The sequence below is a fragment of the Medicago sativa genome, chromosome 1 (genome assembly GCF_051527215.1).
Source record: "Medicago sativa cultivar Bolivia chromosome 1, Bolivia_mono, whole genome shotgun sequence".
NCBI classification, from domain to species: Eukaryota; Viridiplantae; Streptophyta; class Magnoliopsida; order Fabales; family Fabaceae; genus Medicago; species Medicago sativa.
Window position 1 is genome coordinate 91,980,591 of NC_140749.1, and position 17,276 is coordinate 91,997,866.

Consider the following 17,276-nt stretch of genomic DNA (forward strand, 5'->3'; position numbering starts at 1 on the left):
ATTCCAATTTTGGATATTTTTCCAGACACGTTCTTTGATAAAGGTGAATATTGCTTTTTTATCTCTTCCTACCATAGATGGGAGGCCAAGATACTTACCGTGCCCCATCATTTCCATAACACCTAATGTAACGCCCACTTTTTCATAATTAATATTTAAGTGATTTATGGCTTTTTATTAGAATATTATGTGAATTATTATATATATATATATATATATATATATATATATATATATATATTGGTAGAAGATATGTTAATAATATAAGTATTTTCTTAAGTGGGGGAGAAATATTGTTATTAGTAGAAATAACTAAATTATTAGGGGAAAGAGTAAGTTGTGGTGAGAAGAGCAATTAGGGAAAGAATAAAAGTCTGTAATTGGGAGAGAAAATTAGAACGCGTACAACAGAGGAAAGAAGAGAGAAAGAAGAGAAAACCAGAGAGAACCCTAAAGAACGAAGAACGCGGCTGTTGGATTTCAGAATCATAATCTAAGGTAAGGGTGAGACTAACTCTCATTATTAACAAGTTTTGATTCATAGAAGTGGTCAATTGTTGTAGGTTTAAGGGATTGGGATTAGGTCAAAAATCATTAAAAGTGGAAGAATTAAGTGGATTTTGATGTAGGTTGATGTAGACAGATGTTAATTAGTAATAGAAAACGTTTAGATGTTGATTAGTGATGAATTTAGAGGGCTGGGAAGTGAAATTCGTGTGCTGAGATGAGAGATGAGAGCTACGACAGAACCCTGTTCTGTCATCGCTCGCAGCTGCGAGCGATCCTACTCGCACCTGCGAGAAACCCCTTAGCTCGCCGCTGCGAGCAATGTTGTGCGCAACTGCGAGCTTCTCCGTTGAGCTCGCCATTGCGAGTTGTTTAGCTCGCAACTGCGAGTTAGTGCAGTACAGACCTGATGTGGTGCGAAATTGTGTCTTTTCGCCCGCTCCTTTGATGAGTTAGTTTCTGATGTTTATATTGTAGATGATGTTGCTAATTACGATGTTCCAGTGATGCTGTTTTGATGTAATGAACTGACGTGGATCATTTGTTAATTAATTTAACATTAAAAATGAAGATTGTTGCATTTAGAGTCGAGTTGTTGCATAGTCGGCGATGGGGGCTTAATGCCTGACAGGTTTTTTTATGACCTTAGCGATGGGGGCTTAATGCCCGACGGTCCAAATATGACCTTAGCGATGGGGGCTTAATGCCCTGGTGGTACCACATGCATGTTGTTGTTGTCTAAGTTGTTGTTGATGTTGTTGTTGCATTGTAGAGTCATCATAACTAAAAATAAATGATGAATGCTGTGATGATGTTGCTGTTTTGATGTTGTTGTGCTGTCCCATTAATTATAATGATGTAAATGGAGTGAATTAAGATGAATATGTTACCCTTGAATAACTATGAAGTTGTGGATTACTTAACCTCGTTAAATGATGATTAAATGATGATATTAATGTTAGATATATGCTGTTGGTTATCTTTTATGAATTATTATTTGTTTTTAATGAATGTGAAATCTCACCCCTTCTGCGTATATGTTGCCTCGACCGTGGGTAATGTGCAGGTAATAAAGACTAGCTGTGTTCGTGAGTAGACTCCTCACTTCGTGTCGTCTAGGATGCTCTGATACGTAACGGGATGGGGGTGTCTGATGATTGTTTTCCTTGTTACGTATTTTATTTAATAAATGTTGAACATTTTATGAAGACTATTTGAGATGTTAAGTTGTGGCCTTTTATGCCAAGATTTTATGTGACGTTGCGAACTAAATTTCCGCTGCATTTGATTATTGAATTTTATAAAGACAGGTTGCTTAAATAAATAGTATTTTCCCCTTTATTATATTTGTTGTTAAATGATGTATTGATGTATGTGATGCTCCGTTATGTTGATGAACTCTGGTAATTTTAATGAAATTTTTAAGTTGGGAAAACGGGGTGTTACAATTGGTATCAGAGCAGGTTGGTCCGTCCGGCCAAGTAGTGAGTCAAGTTGTGTCTTTTTAGCAATTGGAATACCATGATTATGTTATTCTAAATGTTGTGTGTTGTGCAGTAAAGAAGAGTAGATCTGGAGGCTGCAAACCTTATCTGTTACAAGAGGACTAGAATGGCTGGAAGAAATGATGCTGCGATTGCTGCTGCTTTGGAAGCTGTAGCCCAAGCTGTAGGACAACAACCAAATGCTGGTGTTGGTGTTAATGCTGACGTAAGGATGTTGGAGGCCTTTCTGAGAAATCATCCTCCCACTTTCAAAGGAAGGTACGACCCTGATGGGGCACAGGCATGGCTCAAGGAGATTGAGAGGGTGTTCAGGGTTATGCAATGTACTGATGATCAGAAGGTGCGTTTTGGTACGCACATGCTATCTGAGGAGGCTGATGACTGGTGGGTGAGTCTTTTACCTGAGTTAGAGCAAGGTGGTGCAGCTATTACTTGGGCTGTGTTTAAGGGAGAGTTCCTAAACAGATATTTTCCTGAAGATGTTCGTGGAAGGAAAGAGGTCGAGTTCCTTGAGCTGAAGCAAGGAAACATGTCGGTGACAGAGTATGCGGCAAAGTTCGTGGAGCTGGCTCAGTTCTATCCACACTATACTGGAGACAATGCTGAGTTTTCTAAATGTATCAAATTTGAGAATGGTTTGCGCCCTGATATTAAGCGAGCCATTGGTTACCAACAGATCCGTGACTTTTCTGCGTTGGTGAGCAGGTGCAGAATCTATGAAGATGATTCGAAGGCTCATTATAAGATTATGAATGAGAGAAGGGGTAAGCAGCAACAGAATCGTGGGAAGCCTTATAGTACTCCAGCTGATAAGGGCAAGCAAAGAGTGAATGATGAGAGGAAGCCTAAGAAGAATGAGACTCCTGCTGGGATTGTTTGTTACAAATGTGGAGAAAAAGGTCACAAGAGTAATGCTTGTGGTGCTACTGAGGCGAGAGGGTGCTACCGTTGTGGTGTCAAGGGGCATACAGTTGCAGAATGCAAGCACGATGACACTATTTGTTTCAATTGCGGTGGGAAAGGACATATTTCTGCTCAGTGTACTGAACCAAAGAAGGCCCCGACCAGGGGTAAGGTTTTTGCTTTGACTGGTACTCAGACTGAGAATGAGGATCGTTTGATCAGAGGTACTTGCTACATTAATGATACTCCTTTAGTTGCTATTATTGATATTGGTGCTACACATTGTTTTGTTGCTTTTGATTGTGTTTCTAAGTTGGGCCTTGCTATGTCTGATATGAATGGAGAAATGGTTGTCGAAACTCAAGCTAAGGGTTCGGTGACCACTTCTCTCGTCTGTTTACGTTGTCCCCTGTCTATGTTTGATCGTGATTTTGAGATTGATTTAGTATGTCTACCTTTGAGTGGAATGGATGTGATTCTTGGTATGAACTGGTTAGAGTACAACCATGTTCTCATTAATTGTTTTAGTAAGTCGGTGCGTTTCTCTTCTGCTGAAGAGGAAAGTGGCGCGGAGTTTTTGTCTACTAAACAGCTGAAGCAGCTAGAACGTGATGGAATCCTAATGTTTTCTTTGATGGCATCCTTATCTTTGGAGAATCAAGCAGTGATCGATAAGTTACAAGTAGTGTGTGATTTCCCTGAAGTTTTTCCTGATGAAATTTCTGATGTGCCACCGGAAAGAGAAGTTGAATTTTCTATTGATCTTGTTCCAGGAACGAAGCCTGTGTCTATGGCACCTTACCGTATGTCAGCTTCTGAGTTGGCTGAGTTGAAGAAGCAGTTAGAAGATCTACTCGACAAGAAGTTTATTAGACCAAGTGTTTCACCTTGGGGAGCTCCAGTGTTACTGGTTAAGAAGAAAGACGGCAGTATGAGGTTGTGTATTGACTATCGGCAGTTGAACAAAGTAACTATAAAGAATAGGTATCCACTTCCAAGAATTGATGACTTGATGGATCAGTTAGTGGGTGCACGAGTGTTCAGCAAGATTGACTTGAGGTCGGGTTATCACCAGATTAAAGTAAGAGATGAAGATATGCAGAAGACGGCTTTTAGGACGCGATATGGACATTATGAATATAAGGTGATGCCTTTTGGTGTTAGTAATGCACCGGGTGTATTTATGGAGTATATGAATCGCATTTTTCATGCATTTTTGGATCGCTTCGTGGTTGTGTTCATTGATGATATTCTGATTTATTCTAAGACGGAGGAAGAACATGCTGAGCATTTGAAGATTGCCTTGCAAGTGCTGAAAGAAAAGAAGTTGTATGCTAAATTGTCTAAGTGCGAGTTCTGGTTGAAGGAAGTAAGTTTTCTTGGCCATGTTGTTTCTGGTAGTGGTATTGCAGTTGATCCATCTAAAGTTGAAGCGGTATCACAATGGGAGACTCCGAAGTCAGTTACAGAGATTAGGAGCTTTTTGGGTTTAGCGGGTTACTACCGACGATTTATTGAAGGATTTTCTAAGTTAGCACTTCCGTTAACGCAGTTGACGTGTAAAGGTAAAACCTTTGTATGGGATATTCATTGCGAGAACAGTTTTAACGAATTGAAGAAGCGTTTGACGACGGCTCCGATTTTGATCTTGCCGAAACCTGATGAACCTTTTGTAGTGTATTGTGATGCGTCCAAGTTGGGTTTGGGAGGTGTACTTATGCAAGATGGTAAGGTGGTTGCGTACGCATCAAGACAGTTGAGGACTCATGAACGAAACTACCCTACTCATGACCTTGAATTAGCTGCAGTTGTATTTGCACTTAAGATTTGGAGACATTACTTGTATGGTTCGAGATTTGAGGTGTTTAGTGATCACAAGAGCTTGAAGTATTTGTTTGATCAGAAGGAATTGAATATGAGACAGCGAAGGTGGCTCGAATTGTTGAAAGATTATGACTTTAGTTTGAATTATCATCCGGGTAAAGCTAATGTTGTTGCAGATGCCTTGAGTAGGAAGACTTTACACTTGTCGGCACTGATGATTAAAGAGATGGAATTGCTTGAACAGTTCAGAGACTTGAGTCTGGTTTGCGAGATGTCGCCACGGAGTGTGAAATTGGGGATGTTAAAGATCAACAATGAATTTCTGGATAGTATCAGAGAGGCGCAGAAAGTAGATGTGAAGTTGGTGGATTTAATGGTTGCAACCGATCCTGCTGTAGACAGTGACTTTAAGGTTGATGACCAAGGAGTGTTGAGGTTTCGAGGAAGAATTTGTATTCCTGATAATGATGAGATGAAGAAGATGATCCTTGAGGAAGGCCATAGAAGCAGTTGGAGTATTCATCCAGGAGCTGCTAAAATGTATCAAGATTTGAAGAAAATGTTTTGGTGGTCAGGTTTGAAGCGCGACGTGGCACAATTTGTGTATGCATGTTTGACTTGTCAGAAGTCAAAAGTTGAGCATCAGAAACCTGCTGGGTTATTGACACCGCTAGAGATTCCGGAATGGAAATGGGATAGTATATCCATGGATTTTGTGACGAGTTTGCCGAATACCAACAAAGGGAATGATGCAATTTGGGTGATCGTAGATAGATTGACGAAGTCGGCTCATTTCATTCCGATTAATATTACTTTTCCTGTGTCCCAGCTAGCAGAGATTTATGTTAGAGATGTCGTAAAGCTGCATGGTGTCCCATCAAGCATTGTGTCGGATAGAGATCCGAGGTTTACATCGAGGTTCTGGAAGAGTTTGCATGAGGCCTTGGGCACTAATTTGAAGTTAAGTTCAGCATACCACCCGCAGACGGATGGACAATCGGAAAGGACAATTCAGTCGCTGGAAGATTTATTGAGAGTTTGTGTGCTTGAGCAAGGTGGAACTTGGGATAGTTATCTACCCCTGATAGAATTCACGTACAACAACAGTTACCATGCTAGTCTAGTATTGGAATGGCACCCTTCGAAGCATTGTATGGTCGGAGATGCAGAACTCCGTTGTGTTGGTTTGAATCCGGTGAGAGTGTGGTATTGGGACCAGAGATTGTCCAACAGACCACTGAGAAGGTGAAGTTAATCAGAGAAAAGATGAAAGAATCACAGGATAGACAGAAAAGTTATCATGATAAGCGCAGGAAGGATCTTGAGTTTCAAGAAGGAGATCATGTGTTTTTGAGAGTCACTCCGGTGACGGGTGTTGGACGTGCATTGAAGTCAAAGAAGTTGACTCCGAGGTTTATTGGCCCGTATCAGATTTCACAAAGGGTCGGAACGGTTGCTTATAGGGTGGGTTTGCCACCACATCTTTCGAACTTGCATGATGTGTTTCATGTATCGCAACTTCGGAAGTATGTGCCGGATCCATCCCATGTGATTCCAAGAGATGATGTGCAGGTAAGGGATAACCTTACAATCGAGACCCTACCGGTGAGAATAAAGGATAGAGAAGTGAAGAGGCTTAGAGGCAAGGAGATACCTCTTGTGAAGGTTGTTTGGGAAGGAGCAGCCGGTGAAAGTTTGACCTGGGAGTTGGAGAGTAAGATGCGGGAATCTTACCCAGAGTTGTTTGAACAAGGTACGTTTACGAGGACGTAAATATTCTAAGTGGGGGAGAGTTGTAACGCCCACTTTTTCATAATTAATATTTAAGTGATTTATGGCTTTTTATTAGAATATTATGTGAATTATTATATATATATATATATATATATATATATATATATATATTGGTAGAAGATATGTTAATAATATAAGTATTTTCTTAAGTGGGGGAGAAATATTGTTATTAGTAGAAATAACTAAATTATTAGGGGAAAGAGTAAGTTGTGGTGAGAAGAGCAATTAGGGAAAGAATAAAAGTCTGTAATTGGGAGAGAAAATTAGAACGCGTACAACAGAGGAAAGAAGAGAGAAAGAAGAGAAAACCAGAGAGAACCCTAAAGAACGAAGAACGCGGTTGTTGGATTTCAGAATCATAATCTAAGGTAAGGGTGAGACTAACTCTCATTATTAACAAGTTTTGATTCATAGAAGTGGTCAATTGTTTTAGGTTTAAGGGATTGGGATTAGGTCAAAAATCATTAAAAGTGGAAGAATTAAGTGGATTTTGATGTAGGTTGATGTAGACAGATGTTAATTAGTAATAGAAAACGTTTAGATGTTGATTAGTGATGAATTTAGAGGGCTGGGAAGTGAAATTCGTGTGCTGAGATGAGAGATGAGAGCTACGACAGAACCCTGTTCTGTCATCGCTCGCAGCTGCGAGCGATCCTACTCGCACCTGCGAGAAACCCCTTAGCTCGCCGCTGCGAGCAATGTTGTGCGCAACTGCGAGCTTCTCCGTTGAGCTCGCCATTGCGAGTTGTTTAGCTCGCAACTGCGAGTTAGTGCAGTACAGACCTGATGTGGTGCGAAATTGTGTCTTTTAGCCCGTTCCTTTGATGAGTTAGTTTCTGATGTTTATATTGTAGATGATGTTGCTAATTACGATGTTCCAGTGATGCTGTTTTGATGTAATGAACTGATGTGGATCATTTGTTAATTAATTTAACATTAAAAATGAAGATTGTTGCATTTAGAGTCGAGTTGTTGCATAGTCGGCGATGGGGGCTTAATGCCTGACAGGTTTTTTTATGACCTTAGCGATGGGGGCTTAATGGCCGACGGTCCAAATATGACCTTAGCGATGGGGGCTTAATGCCCTGGTGGTACCACATGCATGTTGTTGTTGTCTAAGTTGTTGTTGATGTTGTTGTTGCATTGTAGAGTCATCATAACTAAAAATAAATGATGAATGCTGTGATGATGTTGCTGTTTTGATGCTGTTGTGCTGTCCCATTAATTATAATGATGTAAATGGAGTGAATTAAGATGAATATGTTACCCTTGAATAACTATGAAGTTGTGGATTACTTAACCTCGTTAAATGATGATTAAATGATGATATTAATGTTAGATATATGCTGTTGGTTATCTTTTATGAATTATTATTTGTTTTTAATGAATGTGAAATCTCACCCCTTCTGCGTATATGTTGCCTCGACCGTGGGTAATGTGCAGGTAATAAAGACTAGCTGTGTTCGTGAGTAGACTCCTCACTTCGTGTCGTCTAGGATGCTCTGATACGTAACGGGATGGGGGTGTCTGATGATTGTTTTCCTTGTTACGTATTTTATTTAATAAATGTTGAACATTTTATGAAGACTATTTGAGATGTTAAGTTGTGGCCTTATATGCCAAGATTTTATGTGACGTTGCGAACTAAATTTCCGCTGCATTTGATTATTGAATTTTATAAAGACAGGTTGCTTAAATAAATAGTATTTTCCCCTTTATTATATTTGTTGTTAAATGATGTATTGATGTATGTGATGCTCCGTTATGTTGATGAACTCTGGTAATTTTAATGAAATTTTTAAGTTGGGAAAACGGGGTGTTACACCTAAGAGATGAATAATATTGTTTCGGAGAGTCGTATCTGTATTCCGACTGAAAGCGATGGAGGATTTCTGATAGTTAATAGCTTGGCCACTAGCAGTTTCATAAGTATCCATAATATTCTTGAGGGTTGACACTTCAGAGATAGTAGCCTTACAGAAAAGAAAACTGTCATCCGCGAAGAGGAGATGGGTAATCGATGGACTCCCCCGACAGATGCGAGTACCGTGGAGAAGACCGCTGTTCTCATGGTGCCTGATGTAAGAGCTTAAGCCTTCTGAACAAATAATATAGAGATAAGGGGAAAGGGGATCCCCCTGTCGAAGACAACAAAGAGGAGTAATAGGTCCTACACGATCGTTGTTGACAAGCACATGATAGTTGACAGAGGAGACACATTGCATAATCCAACTGATCCAGGTATTGGAAAAACCCATTTTTTCCATCACCGCTTGTAGATAACTCCACTTGACCCTATCAAAGGCTTTACTAACATCAAGCTTTAGGGCAATATTCCCTTCTTTACCTCTGATCTTGCATTTCATATAATGAAGAACTTCAAAAGCAGTGAGAGCATTGTCAAGAATGTCTCGACCAGGGACAAAAGTGGCCTGAGAATCAGAGATGCACTTATGGAGGATTTGTTTGAGCCGATTGGCAAGGACTTTTGAGAGAATCTTGTAGATGATGTTGCAAAGTGAAATGGGACGAAGGTCCTTCATGCTCTCTGGATGGTCAACTTTTGCAATTAAAGCAATGTTAGTATCATTTAAAGTAGGAGAGAAACTACCTTCATCAAGCCATGAACAACAAGCTTCAAAAATGTTTGTACCAATAAGGGGCCAAAACTTTTGAAAGAAACCTGGATTAAGACCATCAGGTCCTGGTGACTTGTCAGGATGCATAGAAAAAACGGCTTGTCTGAATTCTTCTTCCTTAAAGGGAGCCGTTAGTGAAGTATTATCTTGCGGAGAAATACATTGAGGGATAGTAGCAATAATAGGTGAATAATCTCCATCACTAGGTGTGTAAAGATTACAAAAGTAGTCTTGGGCAATGCTATACAAACCAGCTTGATCTTCTACAAACATATCATGAGAATTCCGCAACTTTTTAATATTATTTCTCTTGCGCCTTGCACTCGCGGATGCATGAAAAAACTTACTGTTTTTGTCCCCATCTTTGAGCCAAAAGATTTTGGATCGTTGCTTCCAATAAATATCCTCTTGCAACAAAACACAAGAAAGCTTGTTTTGGATGTTAGTAATAGATGCATCAGTTGTGTGATCATTACTACTTCGAATAGCAGCAAGCTCGTTACGTAATTTGTGGGCTTCACGGCGGAAATTTGGACTATTTGCTTTGCTCCATGCTTCCATATCATCAACACAATACTTTAATTTTTGTAAAATATTATTAGTTGGATAGTAGTGCCAGTTCTCATCAACCATATCTGAAAGGCTTTGATCAAGTAGCCATGAATTTTCGAAACGGAAGCTACGTTTCGAATGAATATAACTCTCGGGGTCCAGCTTAAGAAGGATAGGTGAGTGATCTGAAGTGGCTGCAACAAGATTAATTAATCTTGCATTCGGGAAAAGAGTAAGCCATGAGGATGTGTGGAATGCTCTATCAAGTCTTTCTTCTACCGCACAAAGAGTTCCAAGACTTTTGAACCAGGTAAATGGATATCCTTCGAGGGGGAGGTCGTGCAAATTACAATCATTTACTGCTGAACGAAAACCATTATAAAGCCAAGTCGGTCTCTCAGACCCCCCTCGTTTGTCATCACTTGTAAGAAGATCATTAAAATCACCTATAATACACCAAGGGTCCATGGACATAGCAGCAAGGTCACGGAGGAGATTCCAAGATTGTCGACGTTGTGCATTGTTAGAATAGCCCCGAAAGAAGTTAGTCGCCATATACCTCTGTCTGAGTCATTAACTTGCAGATTAATGAAATTGGAAGAATAATTTATAATATTACATTGGATAGAAGACTTCCAAATACTCCCTCCATTCCTTTTTATTTGATGTTTTAGCTCTTAAGTTTTATTTCAAAATATTTGATGTTTTAGAATTGTTGGTATTGTTTGTCCAATTTTACCCTTGTCACAATTAATTACGTTATGACTTTTAATTTATCACAATGGTCAAAAATTGGAGTACTAATTACCAATTGTCCTTACCTAGGTAGTGCTCTCATAATTAGTAAGAGGTGGTTCATTGTTCAAGTCTAGTGAATTTGCCTCATAATTGAAAAAAGGAAAATTCAAATCTATTGCAACTAAGGGAACGTTTATGTCATTATTTGTATCCATAACTGAAATATCATCATGAAGTTCAACTTTTATAAGCAATTTTAAGGGATTTGAAATATGAGATTCTAAAATGAGTGGGAAAATTTAAAAACCTCAAAAGTATAAGGTGGGAAATACTAAATGTTTTTCTGGAAAAAAAAAAGTGGGAAAAAAATAAACCGTTCACATTTTAAAAGTGTCACCTTATACTTTTTCAATTGTATACTCCCACCATTATTTTTTGGATGAAAAAATTGTATACTCCCACGTTCATTTTTTTGGAAGTGTAAGTAATAAATGTATTGAAATTAGAATTGTATACTCCCACCGTTCATTTAAGAAGATTTGGAATTTTGAGAAGAAAAAAGCAAGGAGTAATCATGGCAGCCAAAAAATAAAATAAGGGTATTGTAGTCCAAATCTACAACTATTTTCATTCTTTAATGATTCCTTAATATGTGTGTAATCAGCTAAAACATCAAATAAAAAGGAATGGAGGGAGTAACAGCTAAACCACCACTACTACCTTCTCTAGCAACAGTAAAGTAAGCATCATAACCAAGCAAATAACAAACATCTTTTATTTTATTAGAGTGAGACAAAGTTTCAATAAGGAAAAAAATATCCGGTTTATAGACACGGATAAGGTCTTTTAGACTAGGAACTGCCTTAGGATGTCCCAGGCCTCGGCAGTTCCAACATAAGATACTCATTTCATCCGGCAGGCCTGGTAACCAGACTCTGCCGATAAAAAATGTTGTTGATCCATTGTAGTTTGTTGTGAAACCGCACGCCGCACATCTTCCATATTGGTCATGTCAGACTGTAGATTCAGATTTGTATCTACCTTTGGTGCAGTTTCAGAATCATTACTCCTTGAGCGCTTTTTTACAACACCATTTAATTCTTCTTCCATCAATTCAGTCTTGTTTACATCCGGAGTTAAAATAGATTTGGTTGGCAAGGAATGGAATAAAGTAGCAGGATTTGTGAATGCCTCAGCCATAGAGATATGCGTCCCTAAGTTATTAATTGCTACCGGAACATCTGAATGTTGTTTACTACCTTCATTAGTAACAGTTGTGGTTCTCTGAGATAAGCCAGGTATTGCATGTCCTGCTTTTTGTGATGGTGCATCAGACCTAACCGGACCACCATCCTCTTGCAGCCACTTTGATCCAAAACTTCCACTGCCATTTCTCTTCACGGGGGCACGTAGCTCAGAACTCCAAAGGCGCGTGCCATCATCAGTAGCATTGGCATAAAGGTTGCTGCAAAATTCATCTGTGTGGCCAAGCAAACCACAGAAATAACAAAAGGACCCGAGTCTCTCATATTTGAAACAAACTTCATGTGATCCAGTCTTAGTCTTAATCTTAATCTTTTTAAATCAAACTAGTGGTTTTCGAACATCCAGCATAACACGGATACGCATATAAGAAGCAAGAAAATTGGAATTATTTCTCTCATCATACTCCATATATTCTCCAACAAAATTACCTAATTGTTTACCTGCAGTAATGGACATACAACCGATCGGGACATCATGGACTTGCACCCAGAAGGGTATGTGATTGAGAGAAACAGATTTGGGCGTGCTTCCTTGCTGCAAAATTCCTAGTACCAGAAGATGCCCGTCAAAAGACCACGGACCTTTCTTGAGTACTCGCTCCATGTCACGAGGGTGAAAGAATTGAAAGAGGTACAGGTTGTCATCAACCTCCTTAATAGACATCTGACAAACAGGTCTCATGAATTCCGGCATCTTCTCCTTCATCGCATAGAATCGAATACGGCGGTCGGTTAGAAAACGTCCAACTAGAACATAGGAATCTTCAAGGGACTCAGCGGCAGCTTGCTGTTCATTGAACTAAAGTTCGATTTCATCCTCTTCACCTGCGATGGAAAGGTGCTCCATGAGGATTATGATCGGTAAGCAAAGGTGAGAAAAGGGTCGACGTGAAGGAGAAGGATGTTTTGTGTAACAGAAAAGGGTGATAAGCGTAACAGAGAAAACAGAGAAAGGAAAGAAGGAAGGAAACAGAGGATCTTCTCACGACGGCACGGAGAGAAACTTCTCACCAGGATGCGAAACCCTAGGAGAGAAAACGATTATGAAGAAAAGTGATTCAGGAATTGCAAAGAAAAATCAATCGATCAATCGCTTTATGAAGAAAAACGATTCAGGAATCGCAACGAAAAATCAATCGCTCATCGTATTCATGAAATTATTGGGGTTAGGCAATCGCTCATCGCAAAGAAAACGATTCAGGAATAACGATTCAGGAGTGATAGCGATAGAGTAAGAATCTGTTGTTGTTTCCTTCCTGTATAAACCCAATACCCCTTCAGGAGCGATATCGAAAGAGATATTTAGGAGCGATAGTGATATTCAGGAAAAGAAAAACTAAACTATTTTTTAATTCTTTAAATAGTGATGCATTGGTCTATTAAACTATCAAGTATAGCAAATATATTAGTTAATCAATTAATCTCAAACGTAAATTGTTTATTGTTTATTATAATAAGGATCAAATAAAATGAAGTAGTTATTTAGAAACTCACATATATAAATGTATTAGTGGACGTGGTCGTCCCGGTTAAATTGAAGGTCTTACACGTAAAACTAAAAAATTAAATTTTATTTATTTATTAAGTAAAATGGATCCTAAGTATATTGATTCATGTTGCTTAAAAAAATGTGTGTGTTTTTGCTATTTAAATATAGTGACAAAATAGTACTGTTATTGGAAAAATAATAACAAATTATTGCTAACATCATTGATTAAACTTAAAATAATAGAAAAAATACTAATTATTTAAGAAATTTAATTTGTGTTATTAGTGGCTTCATATGTAGTTGAGACTTCAATGTACTAGATTTGAATCCTATGTTTTACATTTCTAATCTAATTTTATGTTTTATTTTAAATTAAAATTGACTAAAACTAAAAGTATTAAAAAAATGCAAACACTAGGGATCGAACCCAAAACAAGGCACAAAAATGTGTGAAACTTTACCACTACACCATTCGAATAGGCATGGGTTAGAAAATAATATTTCGAGTCCTAAAAAATTGTGAGGTCCGACACAAAAGCCCACCTTGCAACTTACTATGGGCTGGCTTTGATAGTCGAGATTTGAACCCAGAACACGTATCATTCGATCTGACAATCTTAACACTTTTACTCGTTGAACTAAAATTTATGACAAACAACCTACGCTTTTTTAGACAATTTTTTATTTTGAAAAAAATTTATATTCATTTTAATGATTGAGATTTATTTATAGTTTATCTGCAGTTTTTTTTTCTTTTTTGACTCAGTTTATATGAAGTCTAGTTCGCATATAGAGCATTAAAATCCGGGTTATATAAAGTTTTTCTCTCTATAAATATCGTAAATTGTTTTTAATTCCTCCAAAAGAATTTAACAAGTTTTGGTCTTCAAATGTTTTCCATCGCAACTTTTGATCCTTACTTTTTAAAAAATAACAAACTTTTGATCCTTATTCTTAAGTAAACTCGGATGTATTCTTTGACACTTTGAATTATTGTTTTTCAATCATGTTTAGTACACTATAGAAATTTCTCTTGTAGAAGTTTAAATTTATTTTTTAACAAGAGATGAATTAAATATGAGTTTTAAGTTTTTAGGGCCTGAAAATTCATAATTAATTCCTATTTTGTTAAAAATATATAAACTTTTGTGGAAAATATTTTAAACATCCCTGTAAATATCCATTCAAAAATATGAAGAATACACAATGCACGACTTAAAAACATAGATCAAAAGTTGCGGGCGAATGTATTTGAAGACTAAAACTTAAAAAATAAAATAAAATACAGGGTGTAAAAACGAAATTTTAAACATTTATAGTGATCAAAAAATTAATTAACCCATAAATTTTTATTATACAGTCGTTTGCAGATCGTTAAACTTCACGTTCATGTTTGATAAAAAAATCTTTACTGTTCATGTGGATCGATAAAAAGTTTAATATGCAATTGTTGTAGAACATTAGATTAATAGGTCATCTACTTTCACGTTCATGTTTGATAAAAAATCTTTACTGTTCATGTGGATCGATAAAAAGTTTAATATGCAATTGTTGTAGAACATTAGATTAATAGGTCATCTTTATCGTTTATGTAGAGATCGGTAAAAGGTTTATTATGCAATCAGTTATAGATTGTTAAATTAAGATGTCAGCTTTATTTAGTTTTCGTGGAATGTTAGCCTTAAATAATAAGTTTTTGTAGAAATTGATGAATCAAATGCATTGAAAATTGAATTATTTAACTTTTTTAACAAATACTTTCTTAATTAAGAATCCTTAAAAAGTGTCATTGTGACACTCATTAGCAAAACCCTTATTTTTTAAGTGGGTGTCAACTTTATTGTTCACCCATAGGGCGACCACTTATAACTAACAATGTACATTTGGGTTGCCATAAAATTGACCTTAGAAAATCTAGTTTGATAAAAAGATAGGGTGATAAGCAAACTTATACAAATTGGTTTGGCTTGTATAGAGGAAAAAAAAAGGTTAAATTGGGTCATCGAGAAATATGTGATAAAAACATATGGAAACGAGTTCGTTTAGTGTAGGAGATAGTCAAAACATTAACAAGGATCCCTAACAAAAAACATTAATAAGGTTGAAATTATTTTTATTACTGTTTAATACAAGTTTTTTTAATAATAAAGCTAAGTGTTGGAGTTCTAACAAAAAACAAAGTGTCGTGTTAGTATAATTTTCTTAATTTTTGTTGGGTTTGTGTCATCTCATTCAAAAGGTTAATTAAACGGTGGAAAATATCACATGCTTCATTCTTTCTCTCCTCCTTTCCATCCATAATCCAACACATTAAACCAATTTTTATTCACTTTGTAATGGGTATCATTTAAAACTCTGCATGAGTTAAGCGAGACATTAGGTTACTACGATGATTAGAACTTGCAATATATTTTTATCAGGTATATGCTTTTTATGAAGATAATATTTGTTGGGAATAAAAAATATCAAAATATTTTTTTTTAAGATTTTAGATTTAAATATATATTTCTTAGATTTCAAATAAGATATCATTGAAGTTTATATATTATATTTTTGTTTAGAATACTTTTTTTAGGATATGTTGTTTAGCTAAATATATGATTTAGAAATGTATTTTAAAAGAATGATTTAGGAATATATTGTATGTGTTACAATTTAGCTCCATAAAAACAAGTGTACCATAAGCACTCTCTCTCCCTCCCTTCCTCCCTCCATCGAGGAGTGGTTTTTGACTCAAAGTCATCCCTCATCATCATTCTCTCGTTATTTTAATATGAATAATTGATTTTTACATAGATATAGGTTTTTTCCTTTATGATTTTGTCATTTGACTGCGGCATTTTGTTGTTCGTCGTCTTACGTGACATTGTTTGATTTCTCGTCTTATTGCGGTGTTTGTTTGGTTTCTATTTAAAAATCAATTTTAGTATTCAATCAAGATTTAAGACACAAGTATTCTGTTAACTTTAATTTTAGTATATTATTTGTAGATTTTTGTCGTTGTATACTATTAATTTGAATGTCGTGAGTTTATTGACATGTTCGTCATTTACGCTTTTAGCGATGTTGAATATTTGATTGCATTTGATATACTCTTTCAATTTAAAAGAATGAATATCGTTTTGTTTTGTAATTTTTTTCATATAAAAATATATTTCATATAATTTATGTAATACAAACACAACAAAACCATCAACATTGATGATCATTGTGAGGTATCATAATAAGGATGTTAACTCATCTTAAAGTGATTTATGTTGACAAGGGACAAATGACTCACTTCGACTGGCTGCAACATTTAACTCATCTTAAAGATTATCTCCCTTACTGTCTTTTGTGTTTTGGGTTTGATCAACAAATTTGCATATATCATATATGACTGCAACCACGTAGGTGGGTTGACGCTTCTCTTTTGTTATCATTGATTACTTCCTTTTACTTTTCATGTAACCGTCGCTTTTCAATTTATTGGAGATTACATTAAATCAGGTCTTTTCAACAACGTTATGTATTCATCATTCATTCCTCCATGCAAACTGTCGTCTACAAATATGTTAGACCTTCCAAATTTGAAACAGATCTCAAGATTCTTCTCTGCAACTGCAAAAATTGTTCATGCACCCACTCCTCCATATCGGTTGCTCGTCATCATCTTAGTGTTCCATTTTACAGCGAAACCATACAGTGGTATAAAAAATTCACAACATAGTGAACAATGCAACAAGCAGTCGCACTTATAAGAAAAATATTTTATAATATCACATACACCATCTTCCCCATCTACAATATCCCTCTAAAAAGCGCAACACACTCATCGATACATAAACACGAGTATCGTGTCAATTGTCAATCAAAAACTTTTTATATCAAGATAGTTTCCAACCTTTATTAAACAAACATAATTTCAAGCTCTATCATGTAACAATCATACATCGATCAAAGATCATCAATAGAACATTACTCACTTCAAACTTCACCATATAATATAAAACTCACACACTTTCATCATATTATTATTATTATTATTATTATTATAATACAAAAGGGCCCATTGAGAGGA

At 36.6% G+C, this 17,276-nt stretch overlaps 1 protein-coding gene across 1 annotated transcript; it reads left to right on the forward strand.

Annotated features, from left to right (window-relative positions):
* Positions 1 to 301: 301 nt before the first annotated feature.
* LOC146959156 (uncharacterized) lies at positions 302 to 8,328 on the forward strand. Its single transcript, XM_085740685.1, has 3 exons — positions 302 to 498; positions 2,070 to 3,139; positions 7,977 to 8,328. The coding sequence occupies exons 2-3, from the start codon at positions 2,119 to 2,121 to the stop codon at positions 7,988 to 7,990; spliced, it is 1,035 nt and encodes a 344-aa protein (XP_085596811.1). The 5' UTR covers positions 302 to 498; positions 2,070 to 2,118; the 3' UTR covers positions 7,991 to 8,328.
* Positions 8,329 to 17,276: the final 8,948 nt, after the last annotated feature.

Bases quoted from the DNA above. Each gene is read 5' to 3' on its own strand.
- LOC146959156 (XM_085740685.1), top strand. From the start codon at position 2,119: ATGGCTGGAAGAAATGATGCTGCGATTGCTGCTGCTTTGGAAGCTGTA.